The sequence below is a fragment of the Micromys minutus genome (assembly GCF_963924665.1).
Source record: "Micromys minutus genome assembly, chromosome: 1".
NCBI lineage: Eukaryota > Metazoa > Chordata > Mammalia > Rodentia > Muridae > Micromys > Micromys minutus.
In genome coordinates, this window is record NC_137969.1 from 186,540,490 (window position 1) to 186,565,532 (window position 25,043).

The window sequence follows — 25,043 nt, forward strand, 5'->3', positions numbered from 1 at the left end:
GGGGATCTCTGAGCCAGCAGTTACAATCATCAGACCCTGCTTGCGCCTCTCCATCCTTCTGCATGTTAGGAGAGCCCAGCAGGTAGGGCCAACCCTTTTCCAGATCCCAGGAAACATGATGATAATTAACTTTAACAGTCAACTTTACTGGATTTAGAACCAACCAAAAGGCAAGCTGCTTAGGCACTCCTGTGGGGAATTTTCTTAATCTGATTATGTGACTCATCAAGACCTGCCAGAACTATGCATGGTGCCTCCCCTTCAGCATTGCAGATAAAAGAGGGTACAAGGGAGCTTTGCCTACCTGTGTTCACTCTTACTGGGACATTTATCTACCGTGTTGTTGGCTCTGGCATATCAGAACTCCTATGTTCTCCAGTTCTTCCTGAGTAATGTCAATATTAATGACATAAATTTGTCCAAAATGACAATATTAAAGAAAACCCAACATCTTATAACCCAGGTTTTTGGCAATATTTCAGCAGATTGGTCTCCTGTGACTTCCCAGAGCAAACACCTCACAGGGTCTAATATAGAGTTTAATGGCTTGGTAGCTGGATATACCCCTGAAAATTCTTTCTTTCTCTGAGCAAGCAAGTTCCAAGGGATCCACCATCTTCTGGCCTCTGAGAGTACTGTACCCAGTATAGTGGCAACAGGACTCAGAGCCTGTGGGATATTGAGAGGAAAGTGCTCTTGCTGGTTGTTATTAGTACTTCTAGGAAATAGGCCTCCAAAGATCTCTCTTACTCTCCACCATATGCCAATATAGTTGATCTGGAATTAAGATCTTCATTTGAACTCAACCACAATAGTGTAAAACTCACACATACTTCAAAATATTCTTAGTGGAACAAGGGTCTCATAGAGACAGAGATCAGGAGCCAATGGTATCCTTTCCTTTGGGTCCTCTGCACAGGATAGTAGTGTGGACTTCACAGAAAATTGCTTCCCCATTTTTTTAACCTTTCTATCTTCTCTTTTAAAAGTCGGATGTGACCTCCTGATAACTAGTTTCTAAAGCCATATTCTTTTTAATCACCGTCTTTGTGATTTTTCTGGTTTATTTTCTAACAGTTAAAATGAAAGAGAAGGAAGTTCCAGTCAAACACACAAAAGGGCTATACAGGAAGTTGGGCAGATGGAGCATCTTTTTTTTTTAGAGTGGCGTCTTCAGTAATTTGAACTACCCAATACATATATATTCTACTAAAGTTTTAATGTTACATTTTTAAGATGTCCTATGCTTAATGACTAGTGATCACTTGATAAGTATTCATTTTGTGAGTGATAAGATAAAATTAGAAGATTTATGTTGTCAGCTATAAGATACATAGCTGAAGCTTGTCTAGTGGTCCCCTAGTGCCAGACCAAACAGCAGGAAGTTCAAGTGTTTGTCAAACCCTAAGGGAGTTTGATAATTTACCCTGGCTTTGAGGACAAGGCTCTTAGGTGCTTTCTAAATCCTTATTAAATAGGACTCTTAAGTGCCTTCTCATTTCTCTCTAACGATGTGAGGACCTACTCTGTGCGTTAGAATATGACCTTAGCATAATGCCTTAGAAGTGTGAGAGACAGTTCCTGAGAATACCAGTTCTTTGAATTTTATGCACTGAAATTTAAAAGGCATTGGGTATTCAATTTGAAAGAAAAGTAAATATAACCTAGAGAAAATCAGAAGTGCTTAAGAGATGCAAAACCTGAGGTTTGGGCATTGTTATGCTAATTAATAAAAAGAGAAGGGCAAGTTGCCAGGGCCTGCTTTGTGGGTTTGCCTCCAGTATCTGTGCTCAGGGCAGCCTGCTAAGACTGGGTCTCATCTAAAACAACTTGTGATATTAAGTTTAATCCCTCATTATTTTTTACCTACATTATTAAAATCACACATGACGAGTATCCTGCCTGTTCTTTTCTATGCTACTACCAGACCTTTGTTCTACTAGGAATATTTTTAAATAGGTATGAATTTTTTAATATCATGGCTGAGTTCACATGGAGAGGCTAATTCCAACCTCACTATTGGACTTACTTATTTGGGGGGAAAAGAAAAGGCTAATGAAACAGTTTGGAGACTTTTCTTACCCTATTCATAGTTTTAAATGCTGACTTTTATGAAAAAGAGGGACTATTAAAGTTTAGCAATCAAAATTTATGAAACTCTCATTAAGAAAATAAAAGATGCGATTATACATAGACCAACCCTATTCTTCCTTTCCTATCCCAGTCCTTCAGTTTGCGGATTCATTTGTAACTATTTCTGGGTTGTAATATGCCCTTTAACTTGTGTGTGAAAATTTTGTTGCATAATTAGCACATCTATTCTTAGCTCAGGTATTTGTAGCATCTTTATTTATAGAACACACATTTTAACATCTTGTAATCTTTCTTCCAAACTTTTGTAGAAACTCAGAACAGAAAATAAATCCAATAGTACAGCTGGCCATGCTGGCACACTCCATCAATCCAGCAGTCAGGAGGCAGAGGCAGATGGATCTCTGTGGGTTTGAGGCCAGCCTGGTCTACATAAAAAGTTTCAGGCTACCCAGAACTACATGATGAGACTTTGTGTGAAAAGAAGGGGGGGGGGTAAAGTACAATATTAGGTACAATATATGTCATAAGTCAACATTTTCATCAGTATTATGGTTTTGTTTACACTTTAATTTGGTTTATTAATGAAATTTTAGATGAAGGGGTAGGTTTGTTTGTTTGTTTGTTTGTACAAAGCTTAGTAAGGATGATGTCCCTTGAACACTACATCATTAGAATATTTTGGATTAGATATTTGATTTGTTGATTTACAACTCAAATTCAGTTGCCCACTGAAGACATTCTATTATATGTTCTTGATAGACTACTCTGTTACTAGAAGAAGAAAAAAAAAAAAAAAAAGATTTTAAGAATTTTTAAATAAATTGATTTTTTTTTCAAATCTTGGTAGAGTCAACTGTGAAACCTATTCTGCTACAAACATGAACAAGTGTTCAAAAACCGCAGTGTGGTTAGTGACCACACTTACCTGCTGTATTCAAGGCCTGGTATTAATCCAGTATGGGGTTAGGGCAGAAGGTGCAAATGTGGTAAGAAACAAAATTTGAAGAAAGAGAAATCTTGCTACTGTATCTAAATATGGGGGCCAAATCTAAACAAATATAATTTAAATAATTGATCTGAGAAGATGGGGGCTCTGAGAGGGCACAGAGAATGCTTAAGTTGAATAAACCCAGAAACATGTGATGAGGCTTAGGACCAAATAAATAGTATCTAAAAGTGATTCGTCCCATCCTGAGCCTTAGAAAGGTGTTCTCTGACTTTAAGAGGTAATTGGTAGAATGGTTCTTCTTTGGTACATTGACCTTTATGTCCTTAGTCTGGATTTACATTAAAGTAACAGTTGAGAAGAATTCATACTTATAAAATTTAAATTTTGTATGTAGAGATAAAAGTATCTCAGATGAGTAGTCTAAAAACTATGTAAATATGTAACCAGTATGCATTCAAAGGGGTGGGATTCTGTGTGGGGAAACAATACTTGCTCAAGATGAGTTATGATGATTGTAAATCAGAGGAAGCAGGTGCAGCCAATGAAGATCATGTCCTAAGAGTCTAGACAAGAAACTGACAAGAAAAGGCTAAGCTAGAATTCAGGACTGGACAGTCAGAATGTAAAATAACAAGGTTTTAAAACTAATGAATAAAAAGGATTGATTGAATTTGTATTCTGATGATATTATCTACATACTGGCATAACACATTAAAAAAGAAAAGCCTCTATCGTTTAGTGCTTAGATTCTATGATGCTCCTGCATAGAATGAAAGTTCTTTCTTAATGCCTAGCAAGGGAGTGAGCACAGCTGAAAAAATAATGAGTCAATACGCTGAAATTAAAGTTTAATTCCATCAGAATTCTGCACAAAGGGAAAATGAGATGGAAAAATCTGGATAAACACTTAAAAGATGTAGAGAATCCAGTGGAAAGGGTGTGTGTGTCTAACAGGGCTTACAGCGGGGCTGTGAGTCAAAGAGAAGTGGAAATATTTGAATGTTAAGAACTGAGGAACTGGAAGTGCTCAGATGAAAGAAGAGAAATTATAAAGAGAGAAGATGCAATTCAAGTTGTATACTGATAAGTCATAAAACCATGGAGCACTAAAGGCCAGGCTAAAACCCAGGAGGAAACTCCACTTACCTCTCTGCCCTACAGTGTAGTTGTGACAACTGTAAAGGTCTGAACATCATAGAATGTCACAGAATTGCCTACGGAAAGAGGCCAGCTTTGCACTCGACACTTGCCATGTTATACATTCCAAGTGGGAATGATTCCAATTTCAAATAAATAATTCTAATTTCAAGTAGTCATGGAAAACTGACCATCCATGCTCACGGAAAGAAATAGGAATGGCCATAAGGAAAGAAGCGTGAGTCTAGGAGCAAAGACACATGAGAAGAGTATTCATGGAGGATGGGAACATGGCTTTACATACACCTAAGCATCAACAAACAACACTCTTTAGAGAGGACATCTTGTCCTCCTCCCCCATTTTCGGAAGAGATGTGCTTGTTAAATACAGACTGTAAGTCAATCATTTGTATTAATTTTGCTTACAAGTAGAAATAGAATATATTATTTCCAGAATACTGGGACAATAGAAATAAGAAAATAAGAAAACCCAACTCAGAGTCTTTAAAGTTATGGTTTTGCAGTTTTACATTGTTGCGTACACAGCCATATGCTATTCGGTTCATTAGAAATAAAGAACAGGAAAAAAATAAAACAAAGAAAAATCTATGTCATTGAAAACCACAGTAAGGCAGGAGGATGCCAGATGGACCTGCAGGCTGAACACCTCAGGGGCTGAAGTTTGTGGCTGGTTCCCTACTCTGGTTTATATATAGATGGTTGCATACAAAGCTCTGTGTGATTAGGGACTTTTCCACCTTCATATCTCTCAGTTTGCTCCACTTAGACATTTGTCCCACACCCCAGGTTAGAGCTGTGATGTTGATAGTCAGCTCCACCTTTGAACTCTCCAGACAGGGCTAACCCGGGCTCTGTATCCTGATACAGAGCCAGGCCTTGTAAATGTTTTCCTCCTTTCTTTCTTTCTTTTTTTTTTTTTATTGTATCACTTCCTAAAGTTTTATTTTACTTTATTTGATTTCTGTTTGTTACATTCTCCCCACCCCCATCCCCCAGGACAGGGTCTCATGTACCCAAGACTAGCTTTGAACTTGCTTCTGTAGCTGAGAACAACCTTGAGGTCCTCATCCTCTTGCCTCCACCTCCTGAGTGTTAGGGTGGGTATTGACCACTGAGTATGGGTACAAGGAGTATTTTCTTAATGTATGGCACTTGAGAAGCTTTTGTAGCTTAGAATGGAACCTACTTTGTTGGGCTTTGTGGCTGGGGGGAATAAAAGAGGAATGAGCTACAGTTCGGGATCCAACAGTTCTAGGACAGTGGCTGTCCTAGGCTAGTGTCTTCAGAAATTCCTGTCAGGCTTTATCTAAGAATTTTGTAAAATTGATGTGATTATCTTTACATTTTGGAGATGGGAACCTAAGCATGGGAAATGCCACACTGAGACGGCATCCTGCAGCCTTCTCATGTACTTTCTTAAATGGCACACTTAATAACACACATATTTAGCAAATGTTTGCCGTGTATTCACAGCTATGTGTTATTTGGTTCATTAGTGACAAAATGGCTGATGTAACCTAAAATCAAATCTGGCTGCTACTTACAAATCATGCTATGATTTCTACTTTTAATAATATAAAAATGCAGAATTTCATAAATGTATAAAGAGCCATCTTCTAAAATGAGTTATCTCTAGTCCCAATAAATGAGAGTCACTGAACAGTAAACATATCCTCAGCCTTTCTTCTTTATGCTGCTGCTATGCTCTGGGATGGATAATGAATAATACAGTTTTGGGGTTGTTTGGGGTTTGCTTTGTCTGTTTGTTTTGTTTGGTTTGGTGGTGGTGGTTGTTTGGCAGACTCCAGATTAATGAATAACAACGCTTTTGTTTAAAATTACACACCAGGTCTTTCTCTTTGGAGCTCATATATTGATGCTGCTGTGCAAGTTCAATTTGCATAGTTTCTTCTAATAAGGGGACCATTTCTTGGCCTGAAATCTCAGAGGGGATGTGAACCATCATAGCATGATGTCAGGAACGGGAATCCACTGAGTACATTTGCTCCTCGATCAGACAAGAGAGATGAATGCAGATGCTAAGCATGATGCCTCCCTTTGTTCTTTTCATTCAGTCTAAGACATCAGCCCAGTGGTGTGTAGAAAATACGAGTCTAGTCAGGTTGATGATGAAGAGTAATTTACACCAAGGGCCAGGAAAAAAAAAAAAAAAAGAGGTCATGAAACATTATATAATTTCAAAATTTAAATAGTTACTTAGTTCCTTGGCTAGTTTTATAGGTTATTATAGAGCTCATAAATTTTTTCTCTCAACTTAAAAATCTTCTGAGCAGTAATTTCCTGTATATTCCATCATACACTTTGCCCAACTATCTTATAGCCTGTTCACTTGTGTATATTTCAACTTAGCAATTGCTGAGGGCCAGGAATACTGTGGCATATGTGGTATATGTCCTTGTATTCTCTCTCCTGCCTTCTCACTTCGTAAGCTGCCAATCCCCATACTGATCATATCAAATAGTGGTAGGAATCCAAAAAAGATCTGCAGACCAAACTTTGGATGTAGTCACCTCTGAGAATTAGTAGGATGCCTAGACCTTAAAGTAGGGTAGCAAGTTTGGGAGTAGAAAGGCAGTTTCTCTTTTGTGTGCTACCCACTGGCATGAGTGAGTAGCCCTGAAAGGATAAACTAAGCTCTGAATAGCTAGGGTACTTAAGAAATTCTCTCCCCCCTCCCCCCGTCTTGGGTTCATTAAATATAATTAACAAATAAAACATTTATGGGATCCCATTGTACAATGTGATCCTGTGATTACGCATACATTATGAAATTAATAAAGGTAAATACTTAATGTATATGTCATCTCACAGACCTGTATTTTTTTGTAGTGAGAGCCTTTAAGAAGATCTAAATAATTTTTCTATCGTATAAAGAAGTCCTTGCATATCCCCTCTTCTTCTCCCAGCTCCACTCACCCTCAGCCAGTCATTATTCTCCTTTTGTGGTTAACTCCTTTTGACATCAGTATGTAAATATTTGTTAAGACTCTTCTTAGGAATGATGAGTAATTTTTTACCCTTTGTGGTGGTAGTGTTCCAATGACTTATTTATTCAGCCTGTGGCTGTAAGGTCAAGATAACTAAGGACCACAATAAAAATAAGATTAACAAAGTCTGTGATGGCAAAATAAATAGAAATGTCATAATGTGGGCTGGAAATAATGGCTCAGTGGTTAAGAGCACTGACAGCTCTTCCAGACGTCCTGAGATCCATTCCCAGCAGCCACATGGTGGCTCAAAACCATTTGTAATGGGATCTGATGCTGTCTTCTGCTGTGTCTGAAGACAGCTTCAGAGTACTCATATACATAAAATGAGTAAACCTTAAAAACAAAACGACAACAACAAACACCAAAAGGCTGTGATATCAAGGAGGTTGTGGTGGGAGGAGGGAGATGAGGGAGGGTTAGGAGTGTGAGCAGAATGTATTACAGATGTGTATAAAATTGTTCTGTAGTTAAGAGTTGTAGTGTGGGGGAAGCCCAGCTGTTTGGGGCAGAGCATGTGTCTTGGAGCCAGTCCTTCCATTTGGTTGACCTTTCCACTTCTCGATTGTGAATTCTCCATTCTTGAGAACATGGCTCAACAGCAAATGACAATTACTGCCCCCACTATACCAATTTTTGTTACTTGAATAGTGAAATTAACCACAGTTAGGACCCTTTTCTATATTTTTCTAATTTCTAGAATGAATTCAGCACCTGTAATTTTCCTTTCCACACCCTGTTTTCTCTGTTTTCCTTATCACTTTGGTGTTCTCTTCTGGCATCCACTTGCTGGCTGCCCCCTGCCTGCTGCCTTCTTGACTCCCTTCAGTCCTTTGCCCTCCCCTCCCCATGTCACTTGCTCCCTAGACATTGAAGCATCTCCTGTCTCCTGCGTATTATTGCTCTCCTTCATCCTTTTCTTTCCAGATGTGAAACTTTCTCTTTTTCATATCTCCTTAAATTTCTCCAGGATGCCCTTATCTCTAAGTACTTTTTTGTTATCTAATTCTCTAAAAAGAATTCACTTTTTGTTTTTGCTTCTTGGTTTTTATGTTTTTTGTTTGTTTAGTAAAGGAGAGATTGAAGGAGGAAGGGAGTGTAAAAGGGGAAGAGACTTAAGGGTAAATAAAGGCCACACCCATTGGGCAAACGGGAATTCTAACCAGTTCCGCATGTTCCCCCTCCTACCCTGAAAATACCATCTTTGTTTATTTCATTCTTGTTGAGATTTTCCCCTTCTTTCTTTGCCACATGATGCTGCAAGGGTCCCAGATCAGACCCTTCCACAGATGTCCTGGTAAAATGATTGTCATTTGAAAAATATAACAGAATCTCAAGAACCATGTCAAATCCATCTTACTCTCTAAGAATTCTGGGCATTTTGAACAGTGGAAGCATTGTTTTATGAAACTGTGTGTGGTATACATGGGTCTTTTACAGACCCTGGCTTCTGGTGATGCTAGTGGAGATGGTGTGGGAGTGGAAAGCTAACATATGACCGTGGGAAATGTGAAGATGTGACGGGGCAGTGGGAGCCCCAAGTCAGGAAGAAGAGCTGCTAGGTCAGACGGATTAGAACCTGTTCTGCTTGGTCAGGAATCAGATTGTCCCCTGAAGTGTCCTGAGGCTGCTCTGAGAGTTGCCATCCATCCACTCATTCAGTTGGTTGGCCCTCCCAAATTCAGTCCTCATGACTATGGAAGGACTGATGCCCCTCCTCTTCTGCTCCGAGTGAGCTTTGTCGGGTGGGGTAAAGAAGGGAGAGTTCCAGAGAAATGGAGAACAGATACAAAGTTCTGAAACCTGCTAGACTTGACTCCCAGAGCCCTTCTCTGAGGCACACAGTCTATTCTGCAAGCCTGGGGGCGGGGCTTCCTTTCAACTTCACTTCTTTGTTACTGCCCCTGTGTTAAAACATGTCAACAAGACACCTTTCACTAATCTATTTCCTCATACTATTGAGGGAGAATAAAAAGAAAACCCTCAGGTGCCTGTATTGTGTATAAGGTTTGCAGTTTTTATCCAGTGTGATTGAAGTCATTTGTGTATCGTTTTTTTAGACAGCATTGCAGTACTCTAAATTAAGGACTGAGATGTTCAGGAAACAGTAGTGACAAATAATGTTATAGATTAAAGGTCATCCATGGATGGCTTTTATTATCTTCTTCACCCCACTCACTATCCCAACTCACTTTAGATTGAGTGCCGGGTTTTTTAAAAATTGAGTCACTTTCGAAAAAGGGAAACCAAAAATAAGTCACTTTGAGAGGTTTCATTTTCTCCTGAGGATACAGGGGAGAGGCTTTCTGTCTTTCTTGTTTTAAAATGTTGAAAGGAGAAGGGAATTGAAGGAGATGCTGTGTCTTTGAAGTGATAGACTAGCATTTTCCCATTAGTTTCCTTTTTGTAGCTCCTGCCTTAGAATTGAGAAAATTACGGATGAAATAAAAGTTGTCTTCTGCATGCCCCGCTGTGATAATGTCACTGTAATTAGGATAAAGAAGAAAAACATCATTTTAAACTGACTGGATTCCTTTTTGTTTGTCAGAGTGTTCTGTGTCTTAATAAATTCTCAGAAAATAATGCCACTTTTTTTGTCTTTGTATTATATCAAGTTAAGAATGTAGCCTTGATTTTATTACAATCACTTCTGTTACTCTAATTTCAAAAAAAATCATTTATTTACAAAAAAAAAAAAAACAAAAAAAACCAAAAACCTCCTGAATGCCTGTATGTTAAGGTTTGTTTTCTGGCTTGTACTATTTGGTAGATCATATGTAGGCCTAACTTCCTGCCAGTGATTCTCCAGTTCCTAGGAACTGGAAAACTCCAGGATTAATGTTAGAAGAGTGTTGCTCATAGATCCTTTCTCTCTATTCTGAGCGGCTGGTAAAACCTCATGTCTAAAGCCTCAGCTTGCGAGGGCACATTCGCTTCCTAATACAGGTCACCTGGGTCACATACGTTAACTTCTGTGTTCTTGCCTTTGTTTTAGGGTTAGCAGTTTCCCTGCAGCTGTTACACGGAGACATTGAACAGATCAGAAGAGAATACTCCTCCGTGTTCTCTCACGGAGTATCCATCACGCGGAAACTGGGTTTTTCCGACATTATCATGCCTGGTAGGTGACTTGGTGTGTCCCCCAATGGTGAAGGGTGTATACATTGTCTGCTTTTGACACTCGAAACTGTCAGATTGTCAGCTTTGAGGGGTTTTCGAGGGCCCGTGGGAAAACTAAGTGAGGTAAGGAGCAAATGAAAAACTGTTATCTGAAGTGAAGGACCTCTGTCTGGTGGCCATGCAAAATTTCTCTTATAACTGTTAAGGACAGCCAAAGCTGAGAATCCATCCAAAAAATACCTGATCTCCTTGTGGAAAAGTTCAGGTCATATTAGGTGATATCCTCCTAGGCCTGTTGTTCATTTGGTTTGTTTTTCTTTTGTTTGTTTGGTTTTGGTTTTTTTATTTGTTTCTAAACATGGAAACAATATAAGCACAAAACAAAATGAGTTATATAGAGATGATCAAAATATCAAATATATGTTTTAAAAAACTTGCTTTTGAGTTTTAAAATGTGTAAGGAGTGAAGAGGATGCACACATCGGAATAGTAAAGAAGGTGATGATGAGGATGTGGGAGATGAGGGAATGAGGAGAGGGTGTAACAATAAAGCTGCAAGGTTTGATTTCATCATCAAACATTTTTAGTACCTCTTCAAAGATGAAATCTTTACTTTTAATATGACTTAGGAATATGTCATATATTGAGTGAGGTCATTTTACTTTATATATATATATATATTTTATTATTATTCAAACAGTAGGATCTTCAGAACAAATTATTCCAGCCCTTCCCCAAGTTATTGCTCTCCTTAATGCTAATAATAAGCACCTGCTGATACCCCGAGGGACAACTCCAAGGCCAGCTCTGAGACCAAGCGGCCGACGCATGTTCTGTATTGCCCGCTGTCCCATTTACTGATCTCTTGACTGAGATTCATTCCTGCAGGCCAAGCTGGGGGAGCAGCCGGGAAGGTTTGGCGGCACGGCCTGGCCCAGTCATCATCAGAGTCCTGCAGGACTGTTGTGGAAAATGACTGTATATGGATCTGTGTGCGTGGTGACATGCGTGGTGACATGCTACCAGGGGCACGTCAACCTTTCATCATTTCTTCTAGTTGCTATAAATAACTGGTATTTCCTCCTTAACAAAAAAGAAAAACATTCATCCCACTGGGAAGCAAATTGATGGGCAAATCTAATATAACAAGCATGTTTAGAGCCGAGCGTGGCCAGCTGCTGGGAGAATGCCTCGTCTCGGTCCCTGGGCTGTATCACTGAGGAGTGGAAGTATATGAGACAGGACTTCTGGCTGCAGACTTGTCTGGGTGGTTCTGCGCCCTTCTGTGCTGTAATGACAGGAGGAGCTGGAAAATGAGGCTTGCTTCCGTCTCTTTTTGGCAGAACTCTGTAATGTATGGTTTATGCTCTCCACCCAAACCGTCTTTCCAGACAAAGGACATCTCTGCTCGCCCTGAGACTGCAAGGAAATTTTTTAAAATCTATTTCATTACTTCTTCTTTTTCTTCTTCTTCTTCTTCTTCTTCTTCTTCTTCTTCTTCTTCTTCTTCTTCTTCTTCTTCTTCTTCTTCTTTTTTTGTTCTTGTCTTCTTTGACTTCATACTATTCCAACCAAGTGATAAGAGTGATTTACGAGGTACGTAACCATCAGGGAACAGCTGTGAGACTCATTGGAAATTTTTACAGTGGCAAACAGTCATTGCTGTACTGTCCTGTGTTGCTTTCAAACTAACCAGTGACTTAGTGGCTTAGTGAAAACTTGGGTGGGTTGCTCTAGTGAGGAAGTATTTATGAATAAAATTTCTAGTACAGTAACTGTGGACCGTCTGCAGGCATGACCCCTCCTACCTCATTTTCTAGACTGTCCTTCAAAGTTTATTTGCATCTAGAACTCTGATTGGGGTCAGATCAGGTGAGGCACACTTCATACCAAGAGGACCCGGTTCATTAGCACAGACACGCTCTGTCTGCAAAATGAGACAGGACCAGACACAGAACTCTTTTCTGGTCCGTAGGATATCACCAGTGCCTCCTTTGGAAACTGAGAGACCTGGAAGCAGAAATCCTAACCTAGGCCTTGCTGTTGTATAGGAAATCATGTCCCCTAGTGTTAAGGTGACAGCGGAGGAGTCGGCCGTTTTGTTCTCAAGCCTGTGAATCAAACATTGAGTGCCTATTGTTTTAACTGTTCATTTATTGTTGTTGTCATTAATTATTGTAGGATACTGATTTCTAGCTACAAAAATCCCTTTTCTAAGATGCCCTATCATTGTGGTGTACAAACCAAATACTATCTCTAAGGGGAATTTCATGCTACAGTCTTTGATGGAGAACAGCTAAATATTTTTACTTTTTTTACATTTTATTTTTTCCTTATTTACTTTTTATTCCACTCACTGCTCTCCTTCCTGGTCACCCATTTTCAGATCCTCTCTCTGAGCAAGAGGAAGTCACCTCCCCCCCCTCCAGGTATTCTCCCACCCTGGCACTTCAAGTCTCTTTGAGGCCAGGCACTTCCTCTCCCACTGCTAGAACATACCTCACTTGCAGGCAGCAGCTTTTGGGACAGCCCCTGCTCCAGTTGTTCAGTACCCATGAGAAGACCAAGTTGACATCTGCTATATATATGTGCAGGGAGGCCTTGATTCACCAACCCAACTTCCTTTCATGTTAAGAGTATTAGAGAAATCAGGGTTACAGGACATGTACCTAAATATAATGGAAGCAATATACAGCAAGCCAATAGCCTACATCAAACTAAATGGAAAGAAACTTAAAGCAATTCCACTCAAATCAGGGATAAGACAAGCTGCCCACTCTTTCCCTTTCTATTCAATATAGAACTTGCAGTTCTAACCAATGCAATTAGACAGCTAAAGGAGATCAGGAGGGTACAAGTTGGAAGGGAAGAAGTCAAAGTATTGCTATTTGTGGATGATATGATAGTATACATAAGATATCCCTAAATTTTTTTTACCAGAGAACTCTTATAGCTGATAAATGCCTTGAGCAAAGTGGCCAGATACAAAATTAAGTCAAGGAAAGTAGTAGCTCTCCTTTATACAAATGATAAAGAGGCCAAGAAAGAAATTAGGAAAACAACACCCTTAACAAGATCGCTATGGTAGCTAAATATTTAAATCACCGCTCTCCACAAAAATGCAGGGTGAGCCCAAATGTAATTTTAAATAATGAGTAGCCACTGCTTAAAAAGAAATAAGAAGGGGTAAAATTAATTTTAGCAGCATACCATTTAAGTCAGTGAATCCCAAAATAGTACCTTAGTAGGTAATCCATGTGAAAACTTTCTAATGAGTTATTCACACGTTTTCCAGTCTCAGTCTTTGAAAGCTGCTGAGTGTTGGATGTTTACAGCCTATCTCTCTATAGCCAAGTCACAGTTCAATTGCTCAGTTGCCACATGGAAGTAGTTACTATATTGGACAGCCTGGCCCTCAACATCTTTAACAGATCCCATGCAAACCAGACCTAAGACATGCAGAGTATGAGGAAGGTCTGGGTTCCCTCAGACGTCTTGGAACAGCTCTCCAATGTGTCTTATGATGTGTCATCAGAGGCTGGCTGTTCCACTCTGTTCCTCTCTGCCTGGCCTTAAGCACTCATTTCTACTTTAGGTGTATATTCCAGGTGAATCTGTCCTTGTCTTCATCTTGTCCCCTCTTCATATTTCTGGCTTATGCCCTGTTCCCTGGACGCAAGCTCCCACCGAGTGATTGGTTAAACTGTCACGTTTTGTTAGAAACCCCATCATTAATACTTCCTGGGGCTTCCTGTAAATATTTCAGGATTCTAACCCTAAAGAGAATTAAGTATAACTGCCAAGGTAGGGTGTGAGGACACAGGGACCGAGATCTAGAGACTAATTTTGATATTGCATTCAAGATCTATTTATTTTGCAAATAACTTGGTGATTTATAGGTCTGGGATAATAATATGATAAATGTTTCCATAGTGATTTTTTTAAAAAAGGAATTTTATTCTTTTAAATTATGATTTGCTACTTACTGGTAAAGAAGCACACATAGCCGATGGAATTAATCCTGCAGTAATCCTCATTTTGGAGAAAATAGATAGAAATTAGGATGTTATGATTTAATCTTACTTAAAAATATATTCGGTCAAGATTCCCCATGCCTCTAATCCCAGCAACTTAAGTCTGAGGAACGAAGAGCACAAATTTCGGGCCTGCCTAAGCTTGTAAATATTTCCTAAATTTAAAGTTCACTAAGCTTTAGTGGGAGTCTCGAAGATTCTGGGTCACATTGGAGCCATCACTCATGTTAGATTTGGACCCCAAGTCACATGCAGGGATGGTAGACTTTCAGTCAGAAGATGTCAGTGACTAGAGAGAGATGGAGGATTTCCTTCTAGGTCAGACCAGACAGACTCAGATGGTTCCCAGAATTGATATTAATATTTCAAGACTGGTCTGACCAATTCCTTGCTCAAGTCTCCTGTGGTGATAACAGCTGAATTCTCTAGTGAGAGAGTTCCCTTACACACAGTTTCATCTAAATGGATTGTGCCTTCCTATAAATGCAAGACAAGACCTAGCTAGACATCCAAGTGCTTCATGAAGAACCCAACTCCTAGCAGGCATTCAGTGCCCTGTTGTTCATGTTGCTGGAACTACTACTGTAGTGAAGTACCCCAGTCCAATACTGTTAAGACCAGAAGTGTTTGAGACTCTAGAGGTGTGTTAGAATTTTGAAAACTTTCCACAGGGTCAGGAGTGGTGGCACACACCTTTAATACCAGCGCTTGGGAGGAGACAGAGGCAGGTGGATCTCCATGAGTCTGAGGTCAGCCTGGTCTGCATAGTTACAGGCCAGCCAAGACTATATAGTAAAACTCTGTCTCAAATTAAAAAAAAAAAAAAAAAGTACATGAAACTTATAGGTTGAGCATCCCTACAATAAAACTCTGGAATGCTGATATCTTTGACTCTGCATGTCATGTTGGTGCTCAGAAGAGTTTGGGCTTTTCAAGGAAGGGTATTCAATGTGCTGGCCTGTTACTATCACCAGCTATCTAAGTATGTGTAGAAAAATCCTAGGTCATTTGCATATTTCTTGTTTGTAACAGAGGGAGAGTTTTTCCTCTAATTCCATAAATTTTAAATGTTCAGAGAAAGAGCTGGGCTGGCCCTGCCATGGCTCTGTACAGTGGTTCCATGATAAAGCTCACGTGCATTTTATGCCTGTGTCCAGAGCAATCACAGGACAGCACTAAGGAACCAGGAGTGACTCTTAAGACAGAGATCTTGCTCATTTTCTTCAGATGATCACTCAGTCATCCTATTGACTTCACCCATTGAAGTGCTTTGTTCCCACTAATGTGTCCTTACCTTTTTCTGGCCTACAGTATTTTGAGGAACCTTCAGGTGTACATAGGCTTCCTAGCCAGTGGACCTGCTAAAGAGAAGAGAGAGCAATGAATCCGAGAGATCTGAGGTCTTAATAAACATTGTCACAAAAATAACAGCTCACACTGGCACTCCATTTCATACTTTACAGTTTGTCTCTTAATTACCCAACGTGCTTTTCTAACACCAGTTGGGCTCATTAGTTTTCTCCAGAGTCTTCAAGTACGTTGATTTTAATTAGCACTTGTTTCAACTTTCTCCTTCTGTATATTTTGGCGAAATGTGGCACCTTGTGGTATTGGAACATAAGAAGCTGCAGAATTCCTGGAGAGAGGCATATGTAGAATGCCACCAGAGGAAGCTGTCTTCTCATCATGAGTTAGCTCTGCAGAGGAATCGTATTTAATCTAAAGGATTCGCAAAGATGGAAGGAGGGTGTAGAGGAACGGTAACAGTTTAGGAGAAGACTATTGAAGCTTGTGTATAAGGCTTTTCTGTTTTTGAAAATAGTGATATGTGTTCTTTCAAAGTGTTAAACATTCATATAATGTATATTGGCCACCTCTGTCTACTACTACTTCCGTCTTCCTCCCTACCCTGTTCCCCTTCCAACTTTATGCTCTATTTTTATTTTTATTTTTTTGATTAATAAAGTCCTGAATCCAGTTCATGCTGCCCATCTCCACTAGAGGAGACAGAACACAACAAATCTGGATGTTTTTTTCAGGACAGTGAATCCTTTCTTGTGGTTCATAGTCTCTGAGGTGTGGTACTTATGCTATGAAGCAAAAAAATTGTTAGTTAAAATCATCAGCGTATCTTGATTTAAGTATTGTTCTCTTATTTGCCAGGTCTGTTAGTGGAAAAATTGTTGTCAAAAATGGCCTTCTACACAGCTCACTGAACAGATATATACAGTCCACACTAAACTTTGTGTCAAGATTTTATTCAGACAAAAAAAAAAAATGGCTCATTTATTGCTGATTTTGTGATGGAATTTCTAAACTAAATATCATTAAAGAAGTGATTGTGTATAAAGAATATATAGATATATACCTTATTTGTATATTATGTGTATATGTATACATATATGTATATAAATATATAAATTTCTATTTATATGATATATATATATAGAGAGAGAGAGAGATTGTGTGTGTGTGTGTGTGTGTGTGTGTGTGTGTGTGTGTGTGTGTGTATGTGTGTATGCACGCGTGCGCACATGGCCCTTTATATCTACAACTTACAATTCATCAGATTCAGTAATCTTAGAATTGAAAACACTCAATATGGACAAACTTTTTTCTTTCTATTTATTGTCCTCTAAACAATGCAGCATTGTAACTATTAACATGGCATTGGATAGAAGTGATATGATTTCAAGCATGCTAGAAAATGTATGTCAGTCCTACACAAATAATCATACTAGCTTATGTAAGGAAGTTGACCATTTATGGAGTTTCATATCTGTGACGGTCCCTGGAACCATCTTCATTGTAATGAGGTCAGTTATAAAAGAGATAGAAATCTTGTGAAATTTTTAATTCCTGTCTAGAAATTGAAATGTGTGGAAGCAGTTAAACAAAAACCTTTGAAGAAATATAGTTTCATGAGAAGGGGTAACAACACAGTCCTACTATGTAGCCTTAGCTGGCCTAGAACTTGCTGTGTAGAGCCAGACTGGTCTTAAACTCATAGAGATCCAAATGCTTCTATGGGTCCAAGTACTCTGATTACAGATGTGTGCCACCACACCTGGCTATACACAATCTTAAATGTGTTGAAATGCGTTACTTTTCTCCTGTCTTTATAAGTTCACTGTTTTCTGAAGTTGGCTTTTCTGAGCTGTGGGAGAATTCTGGAATTCATGAGACCTCTCTATCAACTGTTCCACTAAAGTGTGTTTTATGTGCTCTTTTAAAGGAAAGTTAAAGTTTAATGCTTCTTAGACTTTACACAGTTCTCTGTTTCATGCCTATCTGTGTCCTCATCAGCAAGGGGACCACCATAAGCCATGGTCTTTGTGGAAGAAGGTGACTAGACTTATCGCCTACTCCCTGGTATTGGAGAACTGGGCAGCTTTTTGTAACAGCTTTAACCAGGAAATTTTACAAAACTCCAGCTGCGGATATATGTGTGCATGATTATTTTTTTCTTCTGGTGATTTGCTTCCTTATAGAGAATTTGCAAATTTATTGGTTTTAATCGAAAATAATATTACTTTGACTTATCTGTTAAATGAGCTGAGATGCTGGCCTTGCCCTTCACTCTGCAGGACTAGTGATTTGCCTACTGACTTACTCCCAGTCCTTTCCTTCTAAGTTTTCCAGTTGGCTTCAGCTTTTGCTTCCTGGAGTAATAAGAAAAGGGTCATATTATAAGAAAACCAAAATTTTATAAACCACCGAGGTAAAACTACAGCTGATTCTTATGTATCTTGACAAAGTTTGAATCTAGGCTCTGTCTCGTTTGTTTTACAGTATGGTATAATATACATGGTATGAAATAATACGTTGAGTTTGTGTGGCTGAGTTATTCCACATCTATTCACAAAGCAATAATGGATTCTTTCAGCAGTGAGGTCATGAGTTTTGGAAACGATTTCTGTTGTAATTGTTCTCTTCGCAGACCCTGCCATTGCATTCCGTTTAGGTTTTTCTTCCCTCTAAGGAGCTGCAAGCCTATAAACTAATAATGCAGGCTTCTGAGAGCTATCACCGCTAGGCTGTCATTTTAAATCACACTTTATAAATGAAATGAAGGAAATATTGGGAAAGGTGAGACAGCTCCCTCTTCCTCAAACACCTCATTTGTCTCCTGAACGCCCATTGGCTGCAGTGCAGTACCAGGGTCACGGAGCCCAGCCTGTACCCTTCTCCAATGTTCATGGGCTGTGACGGTAAAGACTGTTAATAAAAGTGTTGAATGCCTCGAGACTTTCATATGTGCACTGTAACAGTAGCCACATGTTTCTATAACCTAAAGTTTCTCTTGGTAGAGTATTACATGTCCTAATATATGTAACATGTTCTTGCTTTCATTTTTCAACAGGTGAAATGAGGAATGATTTATATATCACCGTTGAAAGGGGAGAATTTGAGAAAGGAGGCAAGAGTGTGGCCAGAAATGTGGAAGTTACAATGTTCATTGTAGACAGTAATGGTCAGCCCTTAAAGGTATGTTCATTCTGGATGGCCATCGGGATGGCAACCCTTGCCTTGGCTTCACCTTTACCTGTGATCATTTAATCTCTCATTGCAGTGTTTTCTCTTTTAACTCTGTATGGGCTTCCTATTTTCTTCTTAAAGTTCATCAAGGAGCCAGAGAGATGGCTCAGCGGTTAAAAGCACTTGGGGTCTGAGTTCAATTCCCAGCACTCACATGGTGGCTCTCAACCATCTGTAATGGGGTCTGATGCTGTCCTATCAAGCAGGCACACATGTAAACAGAGCACTCATATACATTTTAAAAAGCCTTAAAAACTCACTAAGATCCTTTACAGAAAAGATATTACAAAACCAAACAGTACATTACATTTTGCTGACTATATATAAAACAATAATTTTATCATAGCAGTCATTCCTTAAATACAGTATTTTAATATCATTTATTTTTTTTTCCAAATATTTTTGTTCTAGCAATTGGGGAAAAAAACAAAACAAAGCAAAGCAAAACAGAATAAACAAACAAAAACTATTGGACTTGCTGGCTAAGGACTTTAATCCCAACACCTGGGAAGCAGAGACAGGCAGATCTCTCAGTATGAGGCTAGCCTGGTCTACCAAGTGAATTCCAGGACAGCCAAGGCTGCACACAGAAACCCTGTCTCAACAAACAAACAAACAACAACAACAAAGCCTACCATGTTTAGTTATGTATGTATGTATGAATGTATGTATGTATGTATGTATGTATGTATTTTTGTTTGGTATTACTTGTTACTTGGGGAATCAATAACAGCCCATTTTCTAGAAGAAGCGTTTTCTCTGAATACAGCTTGTTTCACAGTATGTTTGCCTGTTCTTCAAAAGCAGTGATTCTCAACCTTCCTAATGCTGTGACTCTTGAATATAATTCCTCATATTGTGGTAACCCTCCCCCCCACACACCATAAAATCATTTTCATTGCTATATCATAATGTCATTATCTGTTTTCTCTGATGGTCTTAAACAACCTCTGTGAAGGGTTCCTGGGACCCAGATGTTGAGAGCCACAATTCTAAAGGTTGCATTGGGCCTTCTCAACCACCCCTGGATCATTAAAGAGCCTCCAGGGTGGGCTAGGAATGTGGTTTCCAGGAGTTGAATTCTTATATCACATCCCACACTTGGCATAGTAGGCCATGGAGAACCAGGTTCAGAATCAAACTGGTCTCCTCACTGGGTAGAACAAATCCAGAAAGAACACAGAAAGGATAGGTAATGCCCCTTGGAATGATGCTTGTAAGCAGGCAATCAGCAGTGAATGCTCTGCCTGCTGTGGAAGAGTCTGAATGAAGCTGACTTTAACTTGTGTGTTTCTTTATTAGGACTTTATCTCCTTTGGCTCTGGAGAGCCACTGGCTAGTGAGTACCACTCCTTTGTGCTTTACCATAACAACAGTCCCAGGTGGTCAGAGCTGCTGAAACTTCCCATTCCTGTGGATAAATTCCGGGGCTCCCACATCCGCTTTGAGTTCCGGCATTGTTCCAGTAAGTGTGGGGGTGGACCTGCAGCTTTGTGGGCTTGGGGGTGGGTCCTGTACTTATTGTGGGCAGATCTATAGAAAAGGTGACAAAGGAGAGGGAAGAAGCCAAGCGGTGGGAGCCCTGAAGTGAGGGGACGGACATGAAAGAAAGCACCAGAAGCCAGGGATTCTCTGTAATTTGGTGGCTCATCACTTACAACCTAGAATGTTTGAACAGAAGGGGGAAACACAGCATTAGAAAAACTGCACTTGCCTAGTGGGCTTGGGCAATCCTGATCTGCTGGTATTACCAGGAAGCTGACTCAGCTCTGGGAAGCCCCCTGGGAATTTTCTGGGCATGTGAAGCCACTAGGAAAGCATTGGTGAAGCTCAGGTTTGTGCTGATTTGTGTATGTCTGCATCACTGTTCTAGACGTTGCTGAAATGAGATAAAATAATTATCTCATTTTGCAGATTTAAGCAGCTCAAGACAGAAATAGGCTTGTCCTTGTGGACATTATTAGTCACATCTTCAGTTTTATTTCAGTTAGTTTGCTGTCTTTGCTACCTTTTCAAGCTGGTTTTCTGCCTCCTCTAGCTCTAGACTAGGAGTCTTCTGACACTACTATGCCTCTGACATGTAGGCACTTACCAGAGGGAGCGATTCGCAAGGTTCTAGAGAATCTTGCTTTGGGAGAAGAATGCCAAGCAACAGAGAAGAATCACATTATTAGGGGTGCAGTATGCCCTTCACCAGAACTCAAGTGGAGGAACTGTGCCTGTCATCAGAGATATGGCATTTTTTTTGTTTTTCAGGATTGACCAAGTAGTGTCTATAAATTCGATTTATGGGGGTGCTTAAATAAGCAAGAGAGCCAGGTGGTGATTGTGGTGCATGCCTTTAACACCATCACCCAGGAGGCAGAAGCAGGAAGATCTCTATGAGTGGGCTAGCCTGATCTACAGAACTAGTTCTAGGACAGCCAGAGATCTACAGAGAAACCTTGTCTTGAAAAACCAAAACAAAAAATTCAGGGAGATGAGGTGCAATTCTTACTTTCTAAATCCTGGGGAGTCCCAGGGCAGGGACATGGGGGGTACTTGTGGACTTGGGGCTGCTATGCTGTTCTTTCTGCCAGCCTTTCTTCTTACTTGGAGCTGTCATTGGCTTTAGTTCCAAAATACGAAAAAGGTAGAGGGAGATAAAGGAGACAATGAACTGGAGCGTTCAGGAAAGCCTGCAGTGCACAACCTGGAGAGCAGGACAAATGGCATGTCTAAGTAAAGTCTGTTTGGTTTCCACACTCTCAGCCTCGGAATTAAAACATTGTTCACAGTTTTGGTTTAATTCAGAAGAACTAGCCACAGGAAAAAGAAAAAAAACAAAATCCCCACAATCCTACCAAATGTAAATCCCTGGTGTAATCATTTTATTACATGGAGCTTCAGGTATTCCTGTGTGAGTAATATTACTTATTCATAAAACATGACTTATTTAGTCATAAAAGTGAACACCTATTGTGTGCCAACCAATTTTCCCGGAGCTAGAACCATATCCCAGAGCACAGCAAGGTTCCTCCTCTCACTGAGCATTTACTGGGAGGGCCGACGGATGAACAATAAGTATATGAGACTGTGGGTGCCCTGTATCTGCAGCCATGTTTCCCGTGCTTTCAGTAACTTCTGATTAAATACCAAGTAGAAAATTCCAAAGTTTTGTTACACCCCATTTCAGTAACTTGGAGAAATCATACATAACCCTACTCTGTCCAACTTGAGTTATGAATTGCTTCTTGTGCTGTGTATCTGTGCTGTGTACAGTACCTGCCTGTCAGGCTCTAAGCTGCCTCGTTATCCCGACAGCTGCTGAGCTATCACAGGGCTTGTGTTCAGTTGACCTTTCTTGTACTTACTGATGGTCCCCAAATGCAAGAGTAGTGATACTATTGTCCCGTTTATGTCAAATAAAAAAGAAGAAGCAGAAGCAATACGTTACTTCTTCTATGTGAAAAGAAAGGTGGAAATTCTAAACTTAGTAAGGAAAAGAAAATCGCATGTGGAACTTGATAATATCTGTGTCTCTGTTCTTAATATCTTACTGGGCTAATTCATGTAGATTACCATGGGTCCTTAAGTATAGGGAAATCTGATCGATGTATAGGGTTTAATACTGTCTGTAGTTCAGGCAGCCACTAGGAGTCTTGGAACATGCTCTCTGCATGATGGGGTCGGCTGCTGTGAGTGGCGAGTCCAGCCAAGAAGATGGGGAGGGCTAGAAAGTCATGACATTATGCCGCTGCTTTACAGGGAGCAGTCAGGAGCAAGAGCTCTGATGAGGGGATGGGACAAGAAGAACTAAAAGAGTTGACTATCGGGCTAAGCCTGATATATCCCAGGAAAGAAAACCCCAGGCCCGGAGAACAGGAGGTAAAGAGGGCATGAGGTTGAGATGTGCTTGGCACTTTCAAAGAATACTTAAGAGACTGGAGCTGTAACAAGGGATCCAGGCCTTATATTGGCTTTTGTGTTCTGGCGAGGCCTGTGGATTTTGTTTAAGAAGGAGAGCTGATTTAGGGGAAGGCCCTGGCTGCTATGTAAATAACAGACCACAGATGGGCCAGTTGGGAATAGGAAGAAGGCTTGGCTCTCGCCGTGGGGGGTGGGGTGTCTTTGCAGTTCTTGAAATAAATGAGAGTATAGTGATGGTGATGGCAATTTAATTTGTTTCTATGGATTCTTCATGGATTAGATGTAGAAGAGGGGGAAACATCAAGGATGACCCCAGTATTTGATCCTGAGAATGAAATGTTCATTTAATCATGTGGGAAGACAACAGGGACCATCTGTTTGGAGATGGGTGGCAGAAACCAGACATTCCATCTTAAGAGATTTGACTTCCACTACACATCCCAAAGTCTGAGTTGAAAACTTGCGTGTGGGCTAATGGTCTGCTGTGAATATTTAATAAGCAATCCTGGGTACAGGGCTAGCTTGGATCTGTCATATTTGCTGGCCTCCATGCTGTTATTGTTTCAACTTTTAAGCACTAACATGACTTTATGGAATGTTGACTTAGACAAAGATGCCTGTTTCCAGTGGGTGTGATCCAGCCTGTTCTATCTCCAGCACAGCATCTATTTTGATTATTTTAAAGTCAACAGACTGGGTGAAGTGCCTGAGTAGTAAGTTTGACAGCAGAGGGAAGTCTAAGAATGGACAGCTAGGGCACATTTACAGCTGGGGAAATGAAGAGTTGCCCGAGAACATTAAGAAAACTTGCCAGAAGGTTGAAGGGCAATCTCGCACTGCCCCAGAAACAACTCACAGACTGTATGAAGTCCAAGAAATAAAGAAAACAAAATAAAACAAAACAAAAAAATCTTTATACAACAAGAAAACTTTAACTATTTCCATGTTACATTTTGTTTTACATGTACTTTATGCTCATTGTAACTATTAGGTTTTCAATGCATACTATCAAACCTTTAAAAATATCAAGTACTGACTAAAAAATATATTCATACAGTTTTATGTAAAAATTATTTTAAAATCTGAAAAAAAGTACTGACAAAAACGTATTGTATAATTTTATGCAAAAAAAATGCTTAAGATCTGTACATTTATCTTTGTTTTGTAAAATAAAGTTGTTAAAAAAAAAAAAAAAAAGGGCAATTAAGAAATTCAAAAGGCCAAAGAAAAGCAGTTTCCAAGAGAATTGGTCCGATTACATGTCAGCTGTTTGTGATACATAAGATGAAGAATTAATATTTAAGATCCTAGAAATGAAAGTAAGTTTAAGAATGAGAAGGAGGGAAGGAAAAGAAAATACAAAGAATAGAGACGAACTATTTAAGAACATCTACAATGGAATCATGTTTGTGGCCGGAACAACTCAGTATTGTCAAGGTGTCTTAACTGAATCTGTAGGCCCAATGTGACCCTAGTTTAAAAAAATCTCAGCCCATTTTTTAATGAATAAGTGAAAACAAAACAGATTTTTAAGTTGATATAAAAAGCAAAAGATCCAGCATAGGCAATATATGTTGGAGGAATGACATTGCATGACCTACCATAAAGTGGTTTGGGGTTGGGGTGTATCTTAGTTGGTAGAATGCTTGCCCAGCAAGCACAAAGCCCCAAGTTCAATACCTGGCACGATATATAGCAGGTGGTGGCACAAGCCTCTAATTCCAGCACTCAGCAAGTAGAGATGGCAGGATAAAGGGTTCAAGGTTCTACTAGACTATACATCAAGTTCCAAAACAACTACAGTAATTAACACAATATGCTAGTATTAAGGACTAGACAAAATATCAGTTGGACACACAGGAGAGCCCAGATATAGGTGGATATAGATAGCTAAAAGATCTTTTACAAAGAAGCAAAGTCAAGTCCATAGTGGTACAGGGTACTGGTAATCTGCTCATTCTCGGATAAAATTAAAATCTAACTACAGACCTTATATTATTTAAAGAAAAACAATTAACTCAAATTGAGTTATAGTTGTAAATGTAAAATATTAAACTGTAAAAGTCCTGGAAGGTAACATAGAAGAAAATTAAGATGACTGTGGGTTTGGCAATGACTTTTTATATGCAGGAACAGATCCATGAAAGGAAAAACTGGTAATCTGGAGGCCATTTTAATTTTAAAATATTTTTGTGAATGCCTTAGAGACTGGGCCTCTTGGTTACAGAAACA

The 25,043-nt window shown here is 39.6% G+C and overlaps 1 protein-coding gene across 3 annotated transcripts in view; it reads left to right on the forward strand.

Moving 5' to 3' along the window:
- DOCK4 (dedicator of cytokinesis 4) overlaps window positions 1-25,043 on the forward strand; it is a 383,278-nt gene that overhangs the window by 225,666 nt on the left and 132,569 nt on the right. For all 3 annotated transcript variants that reach the window (XM_080927592.1, XM_080927594.1, XM_080927593.1), the window contains exons 13-15: window positions 10,205-10,330; window positions 18,727-18,851; window positions 20,205-20,367. In XM_080927592.1, coding sequence (XP_080783718.1) covers window positions 10,205-10,330; window positions 18,727-18,851; window positions 20,205-20,367 — 414 coding nt within the window. The remainder of the gene's footprint in view (window positions 1-10,204; window positions 10,331-18,726; window positions 18,852-20,204; window positions 20,368-25,043) is intronic.